At 42.7% G+C, this 19,312-nt stretch overlaps 1 protein-coding gene across 2 annotated transcripts in view; it reads right to left on the bottom strand.

Annotated features, from left to right (window-relative positions):
* Positions 1–3,146: 3,146 nt before the first annotated feature.
* Positions 3,147–19,312, bottom strand: part of LOC144598885 (endothelial lipase-like) — a 40,604-nt gene continuing 24,438 nt past the window's right edge. Inside the window, exons 7-10 of one of the 2 annotated variants that reach the window (XM_078409451.1) lie at positions 16,202–16,322; positions 13,667–13,894; positions 6,607–6,711; positions 3,147–3,516 (exon numbers count right to left, since the gene is read on the bottom strand). In XM_078409451.1, the coding sequence (XP_078265577.1) occupies positions 3,492–3,516; positions 6,607–6,711; positions 13,667–13,894; positions 16,202–16,322 (479 nt within the window). In that variant the 3' untranslated portion in view covers positions 3,147–3,491. The remainder of the gene's footprint in view (positions 3,517–6,606; positions 6,712–13,666; positions 13,895–16,201; positions 16,323–19,312) is intronic. The other variant, XM_078409442.1, reaches the window with a different exon arrangement.

Here is a 19,312-nt window from a genome sequence, read left to right as displayed (position 1 = left end):
AACTAAATTCCTTGTAAACATTTTTAACATTTTTTTGTTGTTTAATAACATCCCTTCCTGTAGCAGGGTGACTAGAACTGTACACATTACTCTAAATGTGACCAGCATCATGCAACAGTGCACCTATACCAAGATCTCTCTTCTACCGCAAGCCCCAGGGCCCTACCATTTACAGTGTATTACATTGATCTAAATTTCACTTGCCATTCCTTAGTCCATTGGCCCAGTTAAGATCCCATTGTAATCTTAGGTAACCTTCTTCACTGTCCTCTCGACCACCAATTTCCGTGTTATCTGCAAACTTACTAACCATGTCAACTATATTCACATTCAAATTGTTAATGTACATAACTAGCAATACCTTTTGCAGGCCTCCATTTTAACAAACAATCCTCTACCACCACCCTCTGCCTCGTACCTTCAAACCAATTTTGTATCCATTCGGCTAGTTTAGCCTGGATCCCATGTGGCTAGCGATATTCCCTGAAGGTGGATTATTGAAATTTACTGAATGGGATCCACGCGATCAAAGAAATTCACTGGATGTAGTTACTGAAACGTACCAATAAGGATGAATATCAGCAGGTGTGGTGATGAAGCTCACCAGTGGTGCCGAATTAGGTCATTGAAACTCTGACAGGAATGAATGTGGTTATTGAAACTCACCAACAGAGGCAATCGTGGTTACTGAAGCTCATCAACAAGAATTAACATGGTATTTAAATTCATTGAACATGGTAATTGAAAATGACTGACATGGGCAAACAAGGGTAATGAAATTTAGTCAGGGTGAGCCTAGTTAATGAAACTCCTCAACATGGCAAATGTGATTATTGGAACATATGGAATATGGTTATTGAAATCCTCCAACATGGAAAAACGTGGTTATTAAAACTCAGAAAACAAGGGTATTGAACAGTTAAATATGGTTACTGAAATAAACACATTAGTTATGAATAGCAACAAAAATGGATGCAGATATTGAACAATAGAGTTCATGGCTATTGAGATTCACTGAGATGGGGGGGTGGGGGGAGCGGGGGAGCTATTGAAACTCACCAACACAGGTGAATATGATTATTGAAAATCAGGGCAAATATGTTTATTGAAACTATCAAACAAAATTTTTGAAACTCATTGAACATGACTGTTGACATACACTGCCAGGGTCAAAGATGATTATTGCAACTCAACAAATGGGACAAAAGACACTTGGACAGGTACATAGATGGGAAAGGTTAAGAGAGATATGGGCCAAATGCAGGCAAATGGACAAGCTTAAATGAGGCATCTTGGTCAGCATGGACGATTTGGGCCAAAGGATTCTATAACTATGATTCTATAACTATGTATACAGCCAGATGTCAGGACTTGTACATCAGAAGATGAGTAGTTAATGAGATGAGAAGATATAAGTTACCGCCTTACAGCGCTGGCCTGAGACCCAGGTTCGATCCTGTCTACAGGTGCTATCTGTATGGAGTTTATGTTCTCTCTGTGACCACGTGGGTTTTCTCCAGCATTCTCTGGTTTCCTCCCACTTTCCAAAGATGTGCAGGTTTGTAGGTTAATTGGCTTCTGTAAATTGTCTCTAGTGTATGGGATAGAACTAGTGTACTGGTGATTGCTGGCCAGCAGGGACTCAGTGGGCTGAAGGGCCAGTTTCCACGCTGTATCTCTAAAACTAAATAAAACTAGTGTTTTTCCTCAGAAATACTTACAGCAGTGACTGCCTTCAAAAATTGTTCTTTATTATAAAAGACTTAGTTAGTTTAGTTTATTGTCAGGTGTACCGAGGTACAGTGAGAAACCTTTTGTTGCACGCTATCCAGTCAGCAGAAAGACATGATTACAATCGAGCTATCCACAATGTACAGATACAGGATAAAGGGATAGTGCAAAATGAAGTACAGTAAAGTCTGGTTAAAGATAGTCTGAGACTTTGAAACACCCTGCAGCTGTGAACAAACTAGACAGATGCCTGACACAAAAGGCCGAGTCTGAAGGGCCTCGACCCGAAACATCCCCTATTCCTTTTCTTAAGAGATGCTGCCTGACCCGCTGAGTTACTCCAGTCTTTTGTGTCTGTCTTCGGTTTAAATCAGCATCTGTTGTTCCTTCTGTTGTTACACATAGATATATTACAAAAGCCAACAGGAAAACAAAAGGAAAACAAAGCCAATAACCTTCAAAGGAAATGAATGCAACAAAACTTCATATAATTTGTATCTACATCGTGCCCCAACATAGGAGCACAAAGCCCTTCACAGAGGAGCATCAAACAAAATATAACTCTGAGTCACTAAACTAAACTCTACGAGTCAGGTTCTCTCATCTGTTCTGGATTTGTATTAAATTATAAAATTTGCGCGGATATGATAAATCAAAGAATCCAACTGTGTTTAGTTTTAGTTTAGTTTAAACAGGCCGTTTGGCTCATCGAGTCCACGCCAACCATTGATTATCCATTCACACTAGTTATCCCACTATACACTGGGGGCAATTCACAGAGGCCAATTAACCTACAAGCATGTACATCTTTTGGATGTTAGAGGAAATCCAAGTGGTCAGAGGATTAAAAGCTTCGTTCAAATGGTACTTATTAAAAGTAGTAAGGGTAACGATTTAAGGAGAGAATTCTGGAGAATTCTAGATAGATACCCGTTTGGTTTTCCACAAATTTCTAAACAACTAAAGTGCTGCTTCTCATGCATGGTCCTGTTGGCTGATTTCATGTTCACTTCATGAGTTCACAGCACTCACTGGGGTGGCCTCAGCCCTCAACTTGGGCTTCCTGCCAAGTAACCACTCCTGTTGGTAGCACGTGGAACATGTGGTCTGGGAAGTGGGAGACCACCCCAGTAAATATCTGTTTTCAGCCTGAACTCTGGCATTGTTCCTGGTCGGAGACAATCAAGCACCGTTGTCGCCCACACATCAGCCTGAACTCGTGGTCAGAGGCGTCAAACATTGCACACATTTAAAATTAATTCCTTCCCATACTTTCCAATTATTACAGAAAAATAATTTTATTTTCAAAAGTATTCCACTTCAGTATATAAATAGCATTCAATGAAAGTAAGTCCGCAATGTACAAAAATGCAGCAAATCAATATATACAGATAGGACGATGAAACAGACTCTTTCTTTTAAATTATCAGCAGTATAAAAAAAATCAATGTAGCATATAGCTTTAGGGGTCGTTGAGAAGGCAGCTGTAACTGGTGCAAAGGAGTGAATGTGGGTCTCCATGAAACAAGTACAAATGTACCACGGACACCTTGTCTCCACAAACAGCACTACCAACGACCGGGTCGTCTCTTGCCACAAATAGAGAACTTTGTGCGAAACAGTTCAGCGGAGAAAACGAAGCAACCAGTCAGCAGGAATAATCTTTTAATCATCACAGCTACTTTGGCATTTTCAGGATGGAGTGCAGCTGAAGGCGTCCTTCAGATTTCCTTGAAGATACTGTAACTTTACTTCCACACTCATTGTAATAATCTTGAATGCAAATTAAAGAAAGTGAAAAAGAAATTCGTAAGATTAGATACATGCCATATGAACTGTCAGATAAGAACAACGATGAAGATTACAATGTCTCGATCATTTACTTAATTACAATGTCTCGATCATTTACTTAATCATATCGAAGCCATCTACCAGACTGATGAAGGGTCTCGACCCGAAATGTCACGTATTCCTTTTCTCCAGAGATGCCGCCTGACCTGCAGAGTTACTCTATTTTGTGTCTATCTGCCATCTACCAGACTTTTATCTGTCATCCCATAAGGTTTCCGTTTCCAACCCCAACTCCACTGAAGAAATACAAGAAATGTGGTGGCCCATGAATCAATCTTGATGGACGTGGTGAGGGTTACAACAGAGTATCAGACAGCTCAGCAGTACATCTAGTAGAGCTGCCGCCCCACAGCACCAGAGACATAGGTTCAATCCTGGCCTTGGGTGCTGTCTGTGTGGATTCTGAACATTCTCCCTGTGGCAAAATGGGTTTCCTCAGGGTGCTCTGTTTTCCACCGCCCAGCCAAAGACACGAGAGTTGGTACGCTAAGTGCATTGCTCTTAGTGTGATGGTGATTGGTAGAATCTAGAGGGAGTTGATGATAAACTGGGATAAATAAAAAATGGTAGGATTATTGTAAATGGTTGGTTGATGGTCAGCACGGACGCAGTCAGCCATGCTCTATCATGCATCGGATGTGTATTTCTTGAAATTTTCTTCTCAGGAAGTTAGTGCCACATACAGAGCCAGCATTACTTCCCGTTCCTAATGGTCCAGGAGCTGAAAGTCTTGCTAGGACATTTCTGAGAACACTTAGGAGGCCACAACATTGCTGTTGGTTTGGACTTGCATTTAGGGCAGACAAAAGAGCTGATTTCTTTCTCAAAAGCAAATTTATAGAGCTTACATCAGCACAATATCAGCAACCCAATTTATCTTTTTTTCCAGGTCCCAGAGAGGAATTTGAACAAATTTCAGATCACAAGCCCAAACCGCTTGATTGCTAATCTATTACCTGGATACCTGGACATTAAGATGATGCTTTAGCTAGATAAAGAAAGACCCATGAATTGTAACAGATGAAATTCTGGAGTAACTCAGTGGGTCAGGCAGCATCTCTGGAGAACATAGATAGGGGACATTTTGGGTCTTCCTCGGGCTCCTCGATAGGCCTCGGGCCAATCCATGTTCTTCACAGATGATGCTAAATTACTCCAGCACATTGTGTTATACTCAAGATACTAGCATCTGCAGTACCTTGTGTCTCTAAGACCCACAAATTATCCATTCATTTCAGCTTAGTTTATTGTCACGTGTACCGAGGTACAGTTAAAAACATTTGTTGCGTGCTAACCAGTCAGCGGAAAGACAATACATGATTACAATAGAGCTATTTACAGTCATTCTTACTCATTCAGTCGGGGAAAACCAGGCACAACACCAAGGTTATGGGATGACGGGGATTTTGATGCAAAGACCTCAAGATTTTTCCGGTGTTTGACCAGGAGAGAGGAACAGAATCTCTGCAGGCAGTGCCAGCATCAAAATGGCCGTTTGATGACAGCATTTGATAGGATCAATAGAGTGGACGAGACACATACAATTTGCAGTGTTGCAATGAAAGCTGAATAACTGTAGCAAGAATATGGAGAAACTCCAGCAATTTAAATTAACCACAACCTTTAATCACCCTGCACAGTATCTCACAGCAAGATGGAGCACTAATCTGACTTTGTTTTATTTTTTTAATTCATGTTTTGGGATCTGGGTTTTGCTGCCAAGGCCAGCATTAATGTTAACTCTAAATGACCATGAAATGAGCCACTCTCATGAACCACTGTAGTCTTTTTGGTGATTACTTCCACAGTTCCTAGTCTTAATTCAGCGTTAATGACAGAATGGCAATTTATTTTCAAACCAGGACAATATGGAATTTTGAAGGGAACCTGTGGTCTCCTCCTGCACCTCTTGCCCCTTTTCCTTCTCCGCGATATGTTTGTGAAATAGCTAGAGGAGTTACACAGGGCATGTAATTGTGCTACATTTTGTAGATGCTACTCAGTGCAGCCACCAGGCAATGGTGGTGAATATTTATGGAGCTGGCCATAATGCTTTGCACCGTGACACAAGAGCATTGTTGAAGCTACAACCAGGCAAATGGACAATATTCCATTACACTCCTGGCTTATACCAATGAATGGTGAAAAGCCTTTGGGATGTCAGGAAGGTGACTAGCTCACCACAAGATTCACATCCATTGACTTGCTCCTAAACCATAGTGTTTTTGTGACTAATCCGATTAAGTCAAAATATGAAAATATATTCAAATGTTTAAATGTAGAAGCAAGGAACAGCAGACGCTGGTTTACACCACAGGACAGAAAGTGTTGGAGTAACTCAGCAGGTCAGGCAGCATCTCTGGAGAACATAGATAGGTGACATATTGGATCGGTTCCCTTCTTTAAACTGATTATGGTGGGGTCGGGGGGGGGGGGGAGAAAGCTGGAAGAGAGAATGAGCAAAACAAAGCCTTTCAAGTGATAGGTGGATACAGGTGAGGGGATGTTGATAGGCAGATGGTTCAACAATGGCCAGAGATGAGATATGATTGAAGAGTTGCAAATACAGGTGCTCCTCAACTTACGATGGGGTTACGATCCCAGAAACCCATCGGAAACCGAAAATATCATACGTCGAAATGCATTGAATACACATGATCACCTGGCCGGAAGCGAGGTGCGGCTCACTATCGGTCGCTGCCGTTTGCACCATCGCAAAGTCAAAATATCGCAAGTCGAAGCATCGTAAGGCGGGGAGCATCTGTCGTGAAGCCAGAGGGTAGAGTGTAGGTAGAAGGAGAGAGGGGGGGGGGAGAAATAGGTGAGAGATCTGGACCCCTCACCCCTCTCCACACCACCACAATCGCTGCAAAAAAAGTGTCCTGCCCCAAAATGTCACCTATCCATGTTGTCCAGAGAGGCTGCCTAACCCGCTGAGTTTCTCCAGCACCGTGTGTCTTTCAAATGTTTTCTATCTTAAATTTGCATCAAAAAATTAAGTACATGAGGAATATTACACAGTACCTGGTTTTGTTTTTAACTGGCCAGCCATCCATACATTTGATGAATGTCAATTCATTTCCTGGTGAAAACTTTCTGGCTAATGGATCGCTTGCACAGAACGTATATCTGGGAACAGAAATTGCTTAGACTTAACAAAAAAATAGACTTTAGAGATACCGTGCAGAAACAGGCCCTTTGGCCCAGGAAGCCCGTGCTGACCAGCTTATACTATCCTGTGCTGGAGGGAGAATTTACAATTTTACCAAAGCCAATGAACTTACTTCTTTGGAGTATGGGAGGAAACCAGAGCACCTGGAGAAAATGCATGTGATCACAGGGAGAGGGTACAAATTCCATACAGACAGCACCAGTAATCAGGATCAAATCCAGGTCTCTGGCGCTGTAAGGCGGCAACTCTACCGCTGCTCCACTGATGCTCCATTTACTTCCAACATAGTCCTAATATTTTTCCTTCCCTTTCCACCAGCCATTTATCTCACGTTTATCTTTCCCTGTAACATCCTCAGACAGGGCACTGGGTAAAGGAAGGGTTTCCTCAGCCAAAAGCATAAAGTTTGAGGATTCATTCATCCTAATATTTGGAATAATTCACAACAGCGCGGAACCAAAGGCAGGGGTGTAGGAAACTGTGGGGAGGTAGAGCCAAAATCCCAAGGCTACATTTGTGATGGTGAATGTCAGCAAGGAGCAAGTTAACAGTAAGATGTGAAGAGAAAGATTACCTAAAGATGCATGGACCATAATTGGATACATAAAATTCCACCAATGGAAGTGGCGGAACTTGGGAATAGTAGAGAGATTACATAATACAATTTTAATAAAGAGCAATGCTGTTCAGGATTTGGTTTGGGAAGTTATTGTGGGAGGGCCAGAAAGATAAACTAGTAAAGATAAACACATGGAACTGCAGATGTTGGTTTACCAAAAAAAGGCAAAGTTCAAGAGTCACTCAGCAGGACTGGCGGCTTCTCTGGAGATCGTAGATAGGTGACAAAGTTAGGAGAGCCTTAACCAGACTGATCATGGTAGGGTGGGGGTTGCTGGATAAGCAGTAGGGACAGTCAGACAAGTGATAGGTGGATACAGGAAACGGGGGGGGTAGATGGTTGGTCAAAGGCACGCGCTGAAAAGACAAAATGTCTGCACTTAAGAGATAAGGGTTGAAGGGGCATGAAATGTGAAAGCAGAGGAAGGGACATAGGTGGAAGGGGACAGGGGAAAGGAAGAAATGGGTGCTATATTCAGGTGGGGCACAGGAAAGAGAGGGAAAACAAGGTGGAAAGGGGTGGTGGGGGGAGGAGGTTGTTGTAGGTTAGTTAGCTAAAATTGGAACACTCATTGTTCATACCGTTGGTTTGTAAGCTACCCAAGCGGAATACAAGGTGCCGTTCTTCCATTTGTGTGAGGCCTCACTCCGGCAATAGAGGAGGTCCAGGATAAAAAGATCAGTATGGGAATAGGAAGTGGAGTTAAAATGGCCAGCAACCAGGTGATCCAGCAGGCCTTGGCAGACTAAGCTTGGTCTTGCCATTGTAAAGGATGTCACATCGGGGAGCACTGAATGTATTAGAGGAGGTGCATGCGAATCTTTGTCCGTTCTGGAAGGGCTGTTGAGGTCCCTGGCAAGGGAGGAGCTATATGGTGTTACATCTCCTGCAGTTGCAGGGGAAAGTACCTGGGGAAGGGGTGGTTTGGGTGGGATGAGATGAGTGAACCAAGGAGTTACGGAGGGAGTGGCCTCTGCTAAAAGCGGAGAGAGGCGGAGATGGGAAGATGTGATTGGTGAGGTGACCGTGCTGAAGGTGGCAGAAATGTTGGAGATGCAGCACGGAAACAGGCCCTTTGGCCCACCAAGTCCGCGCTGGCCATCGATCACCCATTCACGCTAGTTGCTTTATCCCACTTTCTCATCTACTCCCTGCACACCTGGGGCAATTTTAATCTAATCTCACAAACCTGCATGTTTTGGGGATGTGGGAAGAAACTATAGCACTCTGAAGGTCACAGAGAGAACGTGCAAACTTTAGATATACAGTATCCAAGGTCAGGATAGAACTCTGTCTCTGGCGCAGTGATGAAGCAGTAACCAGAACCAGGGGCCACAGTTTAAGAATAAGGGGTAGGCAATTTAGAACTGAGATGAGGAAAAACTTTTTCAGTCAGAGAGTTGTGAATCTGTGGAATTCTCTGCCTCAGAAGGCAGTGGAGGCCAATTCTCTGAATGCATTCAAGAGAGAGCTAGATAGAGCTCTTAAGGATAGCGGAGTCAGGGGGTATGGGGAGAAGGCAGGAACGGGGTACTGATTGAGAATGATCAGCCATGATCACATTGAACGGCGGTGCTGGCTCGAAGGGCCGAATGGCCTCCTCCTGCACCTATTGTCTATTGTCTAACCAAAAGGTCAAATTTGTATTTTGAGGGATACTGAGAAACCGATAGATGAGCAAGTCATCATTCGTGCTGATGTGAGGTGGGAATGCCATGCTCAAAGGACTTCCTATATAATAAGGCCAACATCCATCCAAAATGGAAAGAGCAAAAGGGGTTCAGGTAAATAAGGTGGCTCTGACTCGAGATATTAGGAATTCTGTGCACTGGAGCACTTGGAAAATAAGGTCGGTGGGAAATTTAGTTTAGTTTGGTTTATTGTACTGTGAAAAAGCTTTTGTTGCGTGCCAACCAGTCAGCGGAAACACGGTGTTGCAGTGTCTTGATTTAAGGATTACGTAGAAAGGAAAGGCATGGAGTATAACATATAGAGTGTAAAAGGACAGATAAACAGAAATATCGTGAAGATTACAAGTAAAACAAAGCTGCAAGAAATAGCAGAAAGCAAATCACCAGTCGAGAAAAACCGGATGAAATGATTTACAGAAATGAAGCAGGCAGGACTATAATTGCAAAAAGGTGTTACAGTAACCATTCTGTACCAACAAATAAGCAATTATCTTCCTTTTTGTAACCAAGTATATTCTGTATCACAATTTGCAGAATGTGAATGCAACCAAGGCCTTGTATTGTTGCAGGAGTTGCAAGGTCATGGTGACTGTGGGCTTGCATTCAGAAGCAGTAAGCAAGATCAGACCAAACCTCCAGCACAGACCTTGTCATTTATCAACTTGATTTGGGTATCTAACATTAAACATATCTTAAATTATTTTGGTTATTCATATGTAAAATGTGGAAATCGTAGTCTAAGACCAAAATTTGTTTTGGATTTGAATATGCTTATGCAAGGTGAATTTATTCCAAAAATGAGACCCGTGAAATGGTATCTGCCTGCCAAAACTCCACTAAGAACATACCACAATACCTCTGAAGTTACTTAAAGTCAAGATCCTGACTCCAGCTTTATCTGCCAGTTCCTGACTAGTTTCCTGAGATCATTGTGAATATCCAGATGCAAGTTTAATCCAGGTTCTCCAATATGGTCAGAAATTTACATATCAGGAATAATTCCTAGTTTACATTTATAAGTTCATAAGTTATAGGAGCAGAATTATGCCATTCGGCACATCAAGTCTACTACGCCATTCAATCATGGCTGATCAATCTTTCATTCTTAACACCATTTTCCTGCCTTCTTCCCGTAACCCGACACACGTACTAATCAAGAATCTGTCAAACTCCGCCTTAAAAATATCCATCTGATCGGCATCCACAGCCTTCTGTGACAATGAATTCCACAGATTCACCACCCTAGGGGCTAGCGGAATCAAGGGATATGGGGAGAAGACAGGCACGGGTTACTGATTGTGGATGATCAGCCATGATCACAATGAATGTTGGTGCTGGCTCGAAGGGCCAATAGAAGGGCCTCCTCCTGCACCTATTTTCTATGTTTCTATGTTTAACCCTCTGACTAAAGAAATTCCGCCTCATCTCCTTTCTAAAGGCACATCTTTTTATTCTGAGGCTATGGCCTCTGGTCCTAGACTCTCCCACAAGTGGAAACATCATGGGTGTTTTCAAGAAACAAGGATGTTTGACTCACTTACTGAAGGCTATGTATTAATTTAGGAGGATATCTTGCTAGCTTCTTAGTGGGTGCCAAGAGCAGGGTGGTAGATTTGGTGCACATTGACTTGAGCAAAGCCTTTGACAAGGTCCCATAATGCAGGTTAGTCTGGAAGGTTTGATCCAGAGAGAGGCAGCCATTTGGGTAGAAAATTGGCTTGGTGGTTGGAGTCAGAGAGTGGCAGTGTAGGGTTGTTTTTCAGATCACTGGCCTGTGACCAATAGTGCTTAGGTTTAGGTCCCAGAGAGGAAATTACGGGAGCCCTGGTTGAAATTTACGAGGAGAGGTGCCGGAAAACTAGAGGATGGCAAATGTCATGCCACTTTTCAAGAAGGGCTGCAGGGAAAATGCTGGGAACTATAAGCCAGTGAGCTTAACATCTAAAGTTGGAAGGTTACTAGAGAGTATTCTGAGAGATATAATATACAGGCATTTGGACAGGAAAGGGCTGATTAGAGATAGCCAGCATGGTTTTGTACATGGGAGGTCGTTGTCTCACAAATCTGATTGAGTTTTTTGAACCAGTGACTAAAAAGGTTGATGAGAGCAGAGCTGTAGATGTTATATACATGGGTTTCAGTAAGGCACTTGATAAGGTTCCACATGGTAGGCTGCTCTGGAAGGTTAGATCGCATGGGATCCAAGGAGAGATAGCTGAATAGATAGCAAATTGGCTCCATGGAAGGAAGCAGAGGGTGATGGCAGAAGGTAGATTCTCGGACTGGAGACCTGTGACTAATGGTGTGCCTCAGGGTTTGGTGCTAGGCCCGTTACTATAATTCATCTACATCAATGATTTGGAGGAGAACATACAGGGCAAGTTTAGCAAGTTTGCTGATGATACAAAAGTGGGTGGATTTGCAGATAGTGAAGATGGTTGTGAAAGAAATATCTGGATCGATTGACCAGGTGGGCTGAGGAATGGTTGATGGAATTTAATACAGGGAAGTGTGAGGTGTTGTATTTTGGGATGTCTAACAAGGGCAGGACCTACACAGTGAATGGTAGGCCTCTGGGGAGTATTGTCGAGCAGAGGGATGTAGAGCAGGTTCATGGTTCCTTGAAGGTCGAGTCACAGGTAGATAAGGCGGTCAAAAAGGCTTTTGGCACATTGGCCTTCATCAGTCAGAGTATTGAGTATAGAAGTTGGGAGGCCATTTTGCAGTTGTATAAGACGTTGGTGAGACCGCATTTTGAATAATGTGTTCAGGACTGGCCACCATGTTATAGGAAAGATATTGTCAAGCTTGAAAGGGTTCAGAGAAGATTTACGTGTGAGCTATAGGGAGAGGTTGAGTATGCTTGGTCTCTATTCCTTGGAGCGCAGGAGGATAAGGGGTGACCTTATAAAGGTGTACAAAATAATGAGAGGAATAGATCGGGTAGATGCACAGAGTCTATTGCCCAGAGTAGGGGAATTGAGGACCCGGGGAAATAGGTTCAAGATGAAGGGGAAATGATTTAATTAGGAATCTGAGGGGTAACTTTTTCACACAAAGGGTGGTGGGTGTATGGAACAAGCTGCCAGAGGAGGTAGTTGAGGCTGGTACTACCCCGACGTTTAAGAAACAGTTAGACAGGTACATGGATAGGACTGATTTGAGGGATATGGACCAAGCGCAGGCAGGTGGGACTAGTGTAGCTGGGACATGTTGGCCAGTATGGACAAGTCAGGCCAAAGGGCCTGTTTCCACTCTGTATCACTCTATGACTATGACTCTATGATTATTGTCACATGTACCAAGGAACAGTGAAAAGCATTGTTTTGCATGTTATTCAAATAGATCAGATATACTTTACATAGATAGATACAATCAGTTCAGACACAAGAACAATAGATAGAGCAAAGGGGCAGTGGAATATAGTTCTCAGTATTGTAGTGCATTGTAGCACTTCAGTTCCTTAGACAAAGTCCAATGTCCACAATGGGGTAGAGGTCAATCAAACAGTACCTCAGCTTAAGGAGGGGGCGTAGAGCAGCCTGACAACAGAGGAGAAGAAGTGTGCCGCATGGATTGGAGTTAGGTCCACCTCTGTTCGTCATCTACCTTAACAATTTTGTGAACATGAAGAAGGTTATCCAAGATTACAACAGGATCGAGGTCAACTGGGAAAGTGGACCACGGAATGGTGGATGGAATTTAACTCGGACAAGTATAAAGTGTTGAATTTGGCAAGTTAAACCAGGGAAGAACTTGCATAGTAAATAGTAGGGCCTTGGAGAGCATTGTAGAACAGGGAAACCTAGAGGTAGGAGTACACTGTTGCTTGAAAGTGGCAACGCAGAAGGACAGAGTATAGAAGAAGGCATTTGGCATGATTGCCTTCATTGGTAAGGATATGAAGTACAAGAGTTACAGCAGTAAAGGATGTTCAAGAGACCACTCTTGGGGGCATTGTGTGCAGTTCTGGTCACCCAGCTATAAAAAGGTTGTCATTCAGCTAGAAAGAGTGGTAAACTCATACCTGTCTCAGCACCACCCCCCCCCCCCCCACACACCCTTTCACTCTGCATTTCTCCCACTCCTCATAGATCTGATTCTGAACATGCAGTGCAGATTGGAGTTACATTCGCCACGTTTGACTAAGACCTCTTCTAATGAGAAGGCCCGTTACTTCAGTAGGTTAGTTCTGAATTTAACTAGTCACCTTTCACCAGTCTCTGCCTCTCCTTAACCCCACCAGCTGTCAAGCGTTGGATTTTCTGGTTGCTCTTCTCTGGACATGGTGAAAGAGCTCCTTATATATTTACTTTTAGAAACCTAAATTCAGTGTACCTTGTGACATTGGGAAGTTCACTTGCCAAAGAACTACAGAAATGAAGCAAAGCAATGAGTAGCCACTCTCGTATTGTCCACGACAAAGTTTAGAATCATCTACAACAAGGCCATCTGAGTCTGAAGAAGGGTCTCGACCCGAAACGTCATCCATTCCTTCTCTCCTAGATGCCGCCTGACCTGCTGAGTTACTCCAGCATTTTGTGATGCCTTCGATTTGTGCCAGCATCTGTAGTTATTTCCCTACAATAAGGCCATACTCACTTCTTCTGCAGTTCACCAGACTTCACTCGAATCTTCCTTATTTCCAGCTCTTTCAGATCTCTCTGTCCACCCAAATCCGGCCCGTACCACAAAGATTTAATATTTGTCCAAATTGACCAGGATGAAGTGGATATTTCCCAGCTCAACTTTATCCTCAGCAAGTCCCCGATGTCCTCCTCCAAGTAGACTAGAAACGAATTTGTCCTGTTTGCCATAACTTGCTCTGGCCTGCAAGGGAAACAGTTACACACATTTTAATACTTCATCATCACACCTCTGATATTTGCCACATTCATAAGACCATAAGTGATAGGAGCAGAATTAAGCCATTTGGCCCATCAAGTCTACTCTGCCATTCAATCAGTCATGGCTTTAAAAAAAAACTATCACCTACAGCCTCTCTTCAGTAGAATTCAAAGTGGCAAAATGTTTCAGAATTAGCCTGGAATGCAACTTCTGCGACCAGGATTGGGAAATGGGAGATGGGGAGATCTCCTGGACTGGAACCCAATTCAGGGCTCACATCAGGAGGGCCTGCAGCAAGAGTAAGAAACTCTCAGGTGCAGAGCTTGCTAGATCATTACCTGGGTAGCTGGAACTTAGAGAAATAAGCTTATTTGGATGCATCTAAGAGTCCTAATTCTGATATTGGTTTGGTTGATCCTCTCTGGTTTCCTTTGGGCTGATAGTTCCCAGCCTGGGACTGTTATTAACTAACTGAATACTTGGTCACTTTTCCCATATCTGCAGTTCACAGATAAAAAATAGGTTCTTCATATCCAATTCCCTGCTCACCATCTGTGATCTCAGTCTTCAGCATTTGCAGAGACTGAGCATCTACTGTCATCTGGGGAAAGATTTGCAACCCACTCTCCCATTATCCTAAGTCTATACTAAGCCTTAGTTCCGGTAATTCAGCCCAAGAAAACCGTTCCCAAGTATCTACCCAGCAAACTTAGATACTTAAGTGAAATTATCTCCTATCCTTCAAAGTTCAAGAGAATACATGCTCAATCTCTCACTGTATATCTCCACAAATCCAGAAATCAATTAAGGAGACAACTGGATCAGTGCTTCCTTCCTTCACTGCAGAGATGTAAAATGAATACTCTGAAAGGGAATTATCTGCCACAGAAGGCAGTGGAGGGCAATTCACTGGATGTTCTCAGGAGTTAGATTTAGCTCTTAGGGCTAAAGGAATCAAATAATATGGGGAAAAAGCAGGAATGGGGTACTGATTTTAGATGATGAGCCATGATCATATTGAATGGTGGTGCTGGCCTGAAGGGCCGAAAGGCCTACAACTGCACCTATTTTTCTATGTTATTATGAATGCTTGTATCACTAAACTTCTCCATGGTTACTGCAAGACTTCCTTTCTTTTGTACTCCAGCTTTGCGATAAAGATTGTGTTTTACAATGGGGCACAGCATTAGAGTTGCTGCCTTACAGCGTCAGAGATGCCTGTTCGACCCTGACTGTGGGTGCTATCTGTATGGAGTTTGCATGTTCTCCATGTGACCATGTGGGTTTTCTCCGGGTGCTCTGGTTTCCTCCCACACTCCAAAGATGTACAGGTTTGTAGGTTAATGAGCGTTGGTTAATTGTACCTAGTGTGTAGGATAGAGCTAGTGCACGGGGTGATCGCTGGTCGGCACGGACTTGGTGGGCCAAAGGGCCTGTTTCTGCGCTGCATCTCTAAACTAAACTAAATTAACATGCTGTTTCATGAACCAGCTCACTAAGATCATTCTGTACATCACTATTCTTTTTTTTTTAATCATTTAAAAAATGTTCTGTTTCTTTATTCTTTCTCAAAGGAAATGAAAAGCACATTATTTTTTGCCCCACAAGTAGGCAATTATTTTTATCTTGTGTAATACGGCAGATGGTTAGGCTATTGGCCTGCTCAGACTGGGACTATGTTACACAAGTACTTAGCAGCTTTTTTTTTAAATCAGAGAATTGAGCAAGTTTCCCATAATACCAGATAATCCATGGAGTTCAAGTACAGAATTTCTCAATATTTGCACCAGAACCAATGGATTTGACATGGTTAAAGTATTTCCTCAGTCATTTTTTCTTTATATTTCGTGTGGTTAATTACTGAAGATCAGACAAGATAAATTTCCACTGATTTTAGTAGTCTATTGCTTTCTCAGTAGCTGGTTTTAATCTTCGCATCTCACAGAAATCTTGGAGGGGTATGATAGATTGGGGAAAACAGTCTTTAGAAGGATCCCAACCTAAAACATCAACTATCCTTGACCTCCAGTGAAGGTGCCTGACTCATTGAGTTACATCAGCACTTTGTGTCCTTTCTTGTGGAAAACAATGGTGGGGAGGGGATGCAATTAAAAGGACTCCAACTTGTTCCCACCAATTCTCCTACCTTCCCGTGGGTTGCAATTTTAACCTCAGTCGTACACACCAAGCATTTATATTGTTCTTACACACAATACAAAACACATTATAGCAATATCTGTTCACCAACTCTCATACAGGTCTCAAACACATGCTGTTTGTGCCACATACATTTCAATGCTGGTCTTCTTGCTGTCAGCTTCTGTGCCATACAAATTAACATGTAGTGTGGGATTTGTGTCTTGTGTCTCCTCTGCACTGAATAAGTGCATTTTTAATTGATAGTGAAATACTGAAAAAGATGAAAAGCAAAGGAAAGTGTTCATTTATATCCATCATAATATGATACATTTTCAAAGTTTGCCATTTAATTTGGAGCACAAAACAAAGCTATCAAAACAGCGGTTATTTTTTAATCACCTTTCCCTTTACACCAAGGCCCCCACCTTCTTAGTCAACAGGCATAGAAAACTTATGATTTGCCAGGATTAGCAGTGTTTAGATATTGGTACGTGACTCAATTGCAGCCAGATTTGCATTGTGGAATGCAGTAAGAAAATGACTTTTTTTAAAAAATTGGATCACAAACTATCCTGTTTGCCACAGATAAATCTGATTTTTAAGGTGATGCTTGCAAGTTTTTTTAACTCCAAGGATGACAAAACAATACTAAACAGCTGATTTTTTTAAGCTGTTATTTCCCACCTGAAATGTTTCCTACAACAAAGCCATAACCATGAAATCATTAGACAGTCTGAAAAGACAACCCTGCTAATTAATCTCAATCTAAAATATGCCACTTTGAAGTTGTCTCCCATTCTTCTAAACTCCAGTGTGTACAGATATATTTCAGTTCCTCTTTGTATGGCAACTCCCCAAACCCAAAGATCAATCTAATGAATCAAGTATTTTCTTACTTAACTAGGAGGACTGAAGCGGTTTATTGCATTATCTTTTATACTCCAATATCAACAATAGGAAAGATTTAGTGGGATAAGGGGCAAACATGGACAAATAGAGTAAACATAGAAACATAAAAAACAGGTGCAGGAGTAGGCCATTAAATATGATCACGGCTGATCATCCAAAATCAGTACCCCGTTCCTGCTTTATCCCCATATCCCTAAGAGCTATATCTAACTCTTGAAATCATCCGGTCAATTGGCCTCCACTACCTTCTGTGGCAGAGAATTCCACAGATTCACAACTCTCCGGGTGAAAAGGTTTTCCCCATTTCAGTCCTAAATGGCCTACCTCTTATTCTCAAACTGTGACCCCTGGTTCTGAACTCCCCCAACATCAGGAAAAAAAATTCTGCATCTAGCCTGTCCAATCCCTTAAGAATTATATTTGTTTCTATAAGACCCCCTCTCATCCTTCTAAATTCCAGTGAATATAAGCCCAGTCAATCTATTCTTTCATCATATGTCAGTCCCGCCATCCCAGGAATTAACCTGGTGAACCTACGCTGCATTCCCTCAACAGCAAGAATATCCTTCCTCAAATTAGGAGGCCAAAACTGCACACAATACTCCAGGTGTGATCTCATCAGGGCCCTGAACAACTGCAGTAGGACCTCCTTGCTCCTATACTCAAATCCTCTCGCTAGGAAGGCCAACATGCCATTTGCTTTCTTCACTACCTGCTGTACTTGCATGCTTACTTTCAGTGACTGATGTACAAGGACACCCAGGTCTCGTTGCACTTCCCCTTTTCCTAATCTGACACCATTCAGATAATAATCTGCCTTCTTGTTCTTGCCACCAAAGTGGATAACCTCACATTTATCCACATTGTACTGCTAGATGGGGATCTTGGTCGGTATGGCTCAGTTGGGTCAAGGGGCCCATTTCTGTGTTGTATGATTCTATGGCTGTATTCTTGCAATAAAGATTAATGCACTCAGTAAGTCATCATAAGCCACAAGTACACATCAGTTTTCTGACCTGCAGCCAATCATTGGCTGAAACTACACTGCTTCATTCATGATTTTGAGGAAAAAGTACCAAATCAGAGGTTTCCTCTCAATCCAAGTTCCATTCTTGCCAACCACTTCAACATGATATAATTCACTAGTAAATGTAAGAGAGATCTCAAGTGCACAAATCCCTTTCCTATCACTAGCTCCATAAAGGAAACTGAACAGTCTAAGAGAAAAATGCCATTCCTGACTCTGTAGGGAATTTCTGCTTGAGCAGCAGCTAACTGGTACAACTGGATCTTGGCATGGAGAGGAAACAATTAACAACTCAGGTTCCCTGTCAGAGCACTGTCAACTCAGGAGCACAGTCCATTAGTCCACATGACTATCCACACTCTAGATTAGTCTGTGTTCTCATCCTGGAAAGCGAACATGTTGCCCGTCATTGGGTAGGATATTGGAAGACATCCAGTATGGATGAAATCACCTGCAGATGAATGAATGAATGAATGAATGAATGAATGAATAGGTTTATTGGCCAAGTATGCAGTCTGAAGAAGGGTCTCGACCCGAAACGTCACCCATTCCTTCTCTCCCGAGATGCTGCCTGACCTGCTGAGTTACTCCAGCATTTTGTGACTAAAAACCTTCGATTTGTACCAGCATCTGCAGTTATCTTCATATACAAGGAATGTGCCTTGGTGCTCCGCTCACAAATGACAACACAAACATACAGTTAACAATTAAGAATAAAGCATAAACACAGCAAAACAATAAGGATACACCATTACGGTCTAAACATGTGGGTGAAAATAAACCAGAGCAATAAAAAGACTACAGACTTTGGTTATTGAGTAGAACTATCACTCGTGGAAAAAAGCTGTTTTTATGTCTGGCTGTGGCTGCTTTGACAGTCCGGAGTCACCTTCCAGAGGGAAGTGCTTAGAAGAGTTTGTGGTCAGGGTGAGAGGGGTCAGAGGTGATCTTGCCCGCTCGCTTCCTGGCCCTTGCAGCGTACAGTTCGTCAATGGGGGGAAGGTTGCAGCCAACAACCTTCTCAGCTGATCGAACGATCCGTTGCAGCCTCCGGATGTCGTGCTTGGTGGCCGAGCCAAACCAGACCATGATGGAGAAGGTGAGGACTGACTCAATGATAGCAGTATAGAATTGGACCATCATTGCCTGTGGCAGATTGTGTTTCTTCAGTTGCCGCAGGAAGTACATCCTCTGTTGGGCCTTTTTGACTGTGGAGTCGATGGTGGCCCCCCCATTCAAGGTCCCTGGAGATGATGGTTCCAAGGAACTTAAATGATTCCACAGATGTGACTGTGGTGTTGTTGATGGTGAGTGGGGGGAGGGGA

The sequence above is a fragment of the Rhinoraja longicauda genome, chromosome 1, assembly GCF_053455715.1.
Source record: "Rhinoraja longicauda isolate Sanriku21f chromosome 1, sRhiLon1.1, whole genome shotgun sequence".
Taxonomy (NCBI): Eukaryota; Metazoa; Chordata; class Chondrichthyes; order Rajiformes; family Arhynchobatidae; genus Rhinoraja; species Rhinoraja longicauda.
Note: the sequence above shows the minus strand (reverse complement) of the source record. Positions and strands in the feature narration are given on the sequence as shown.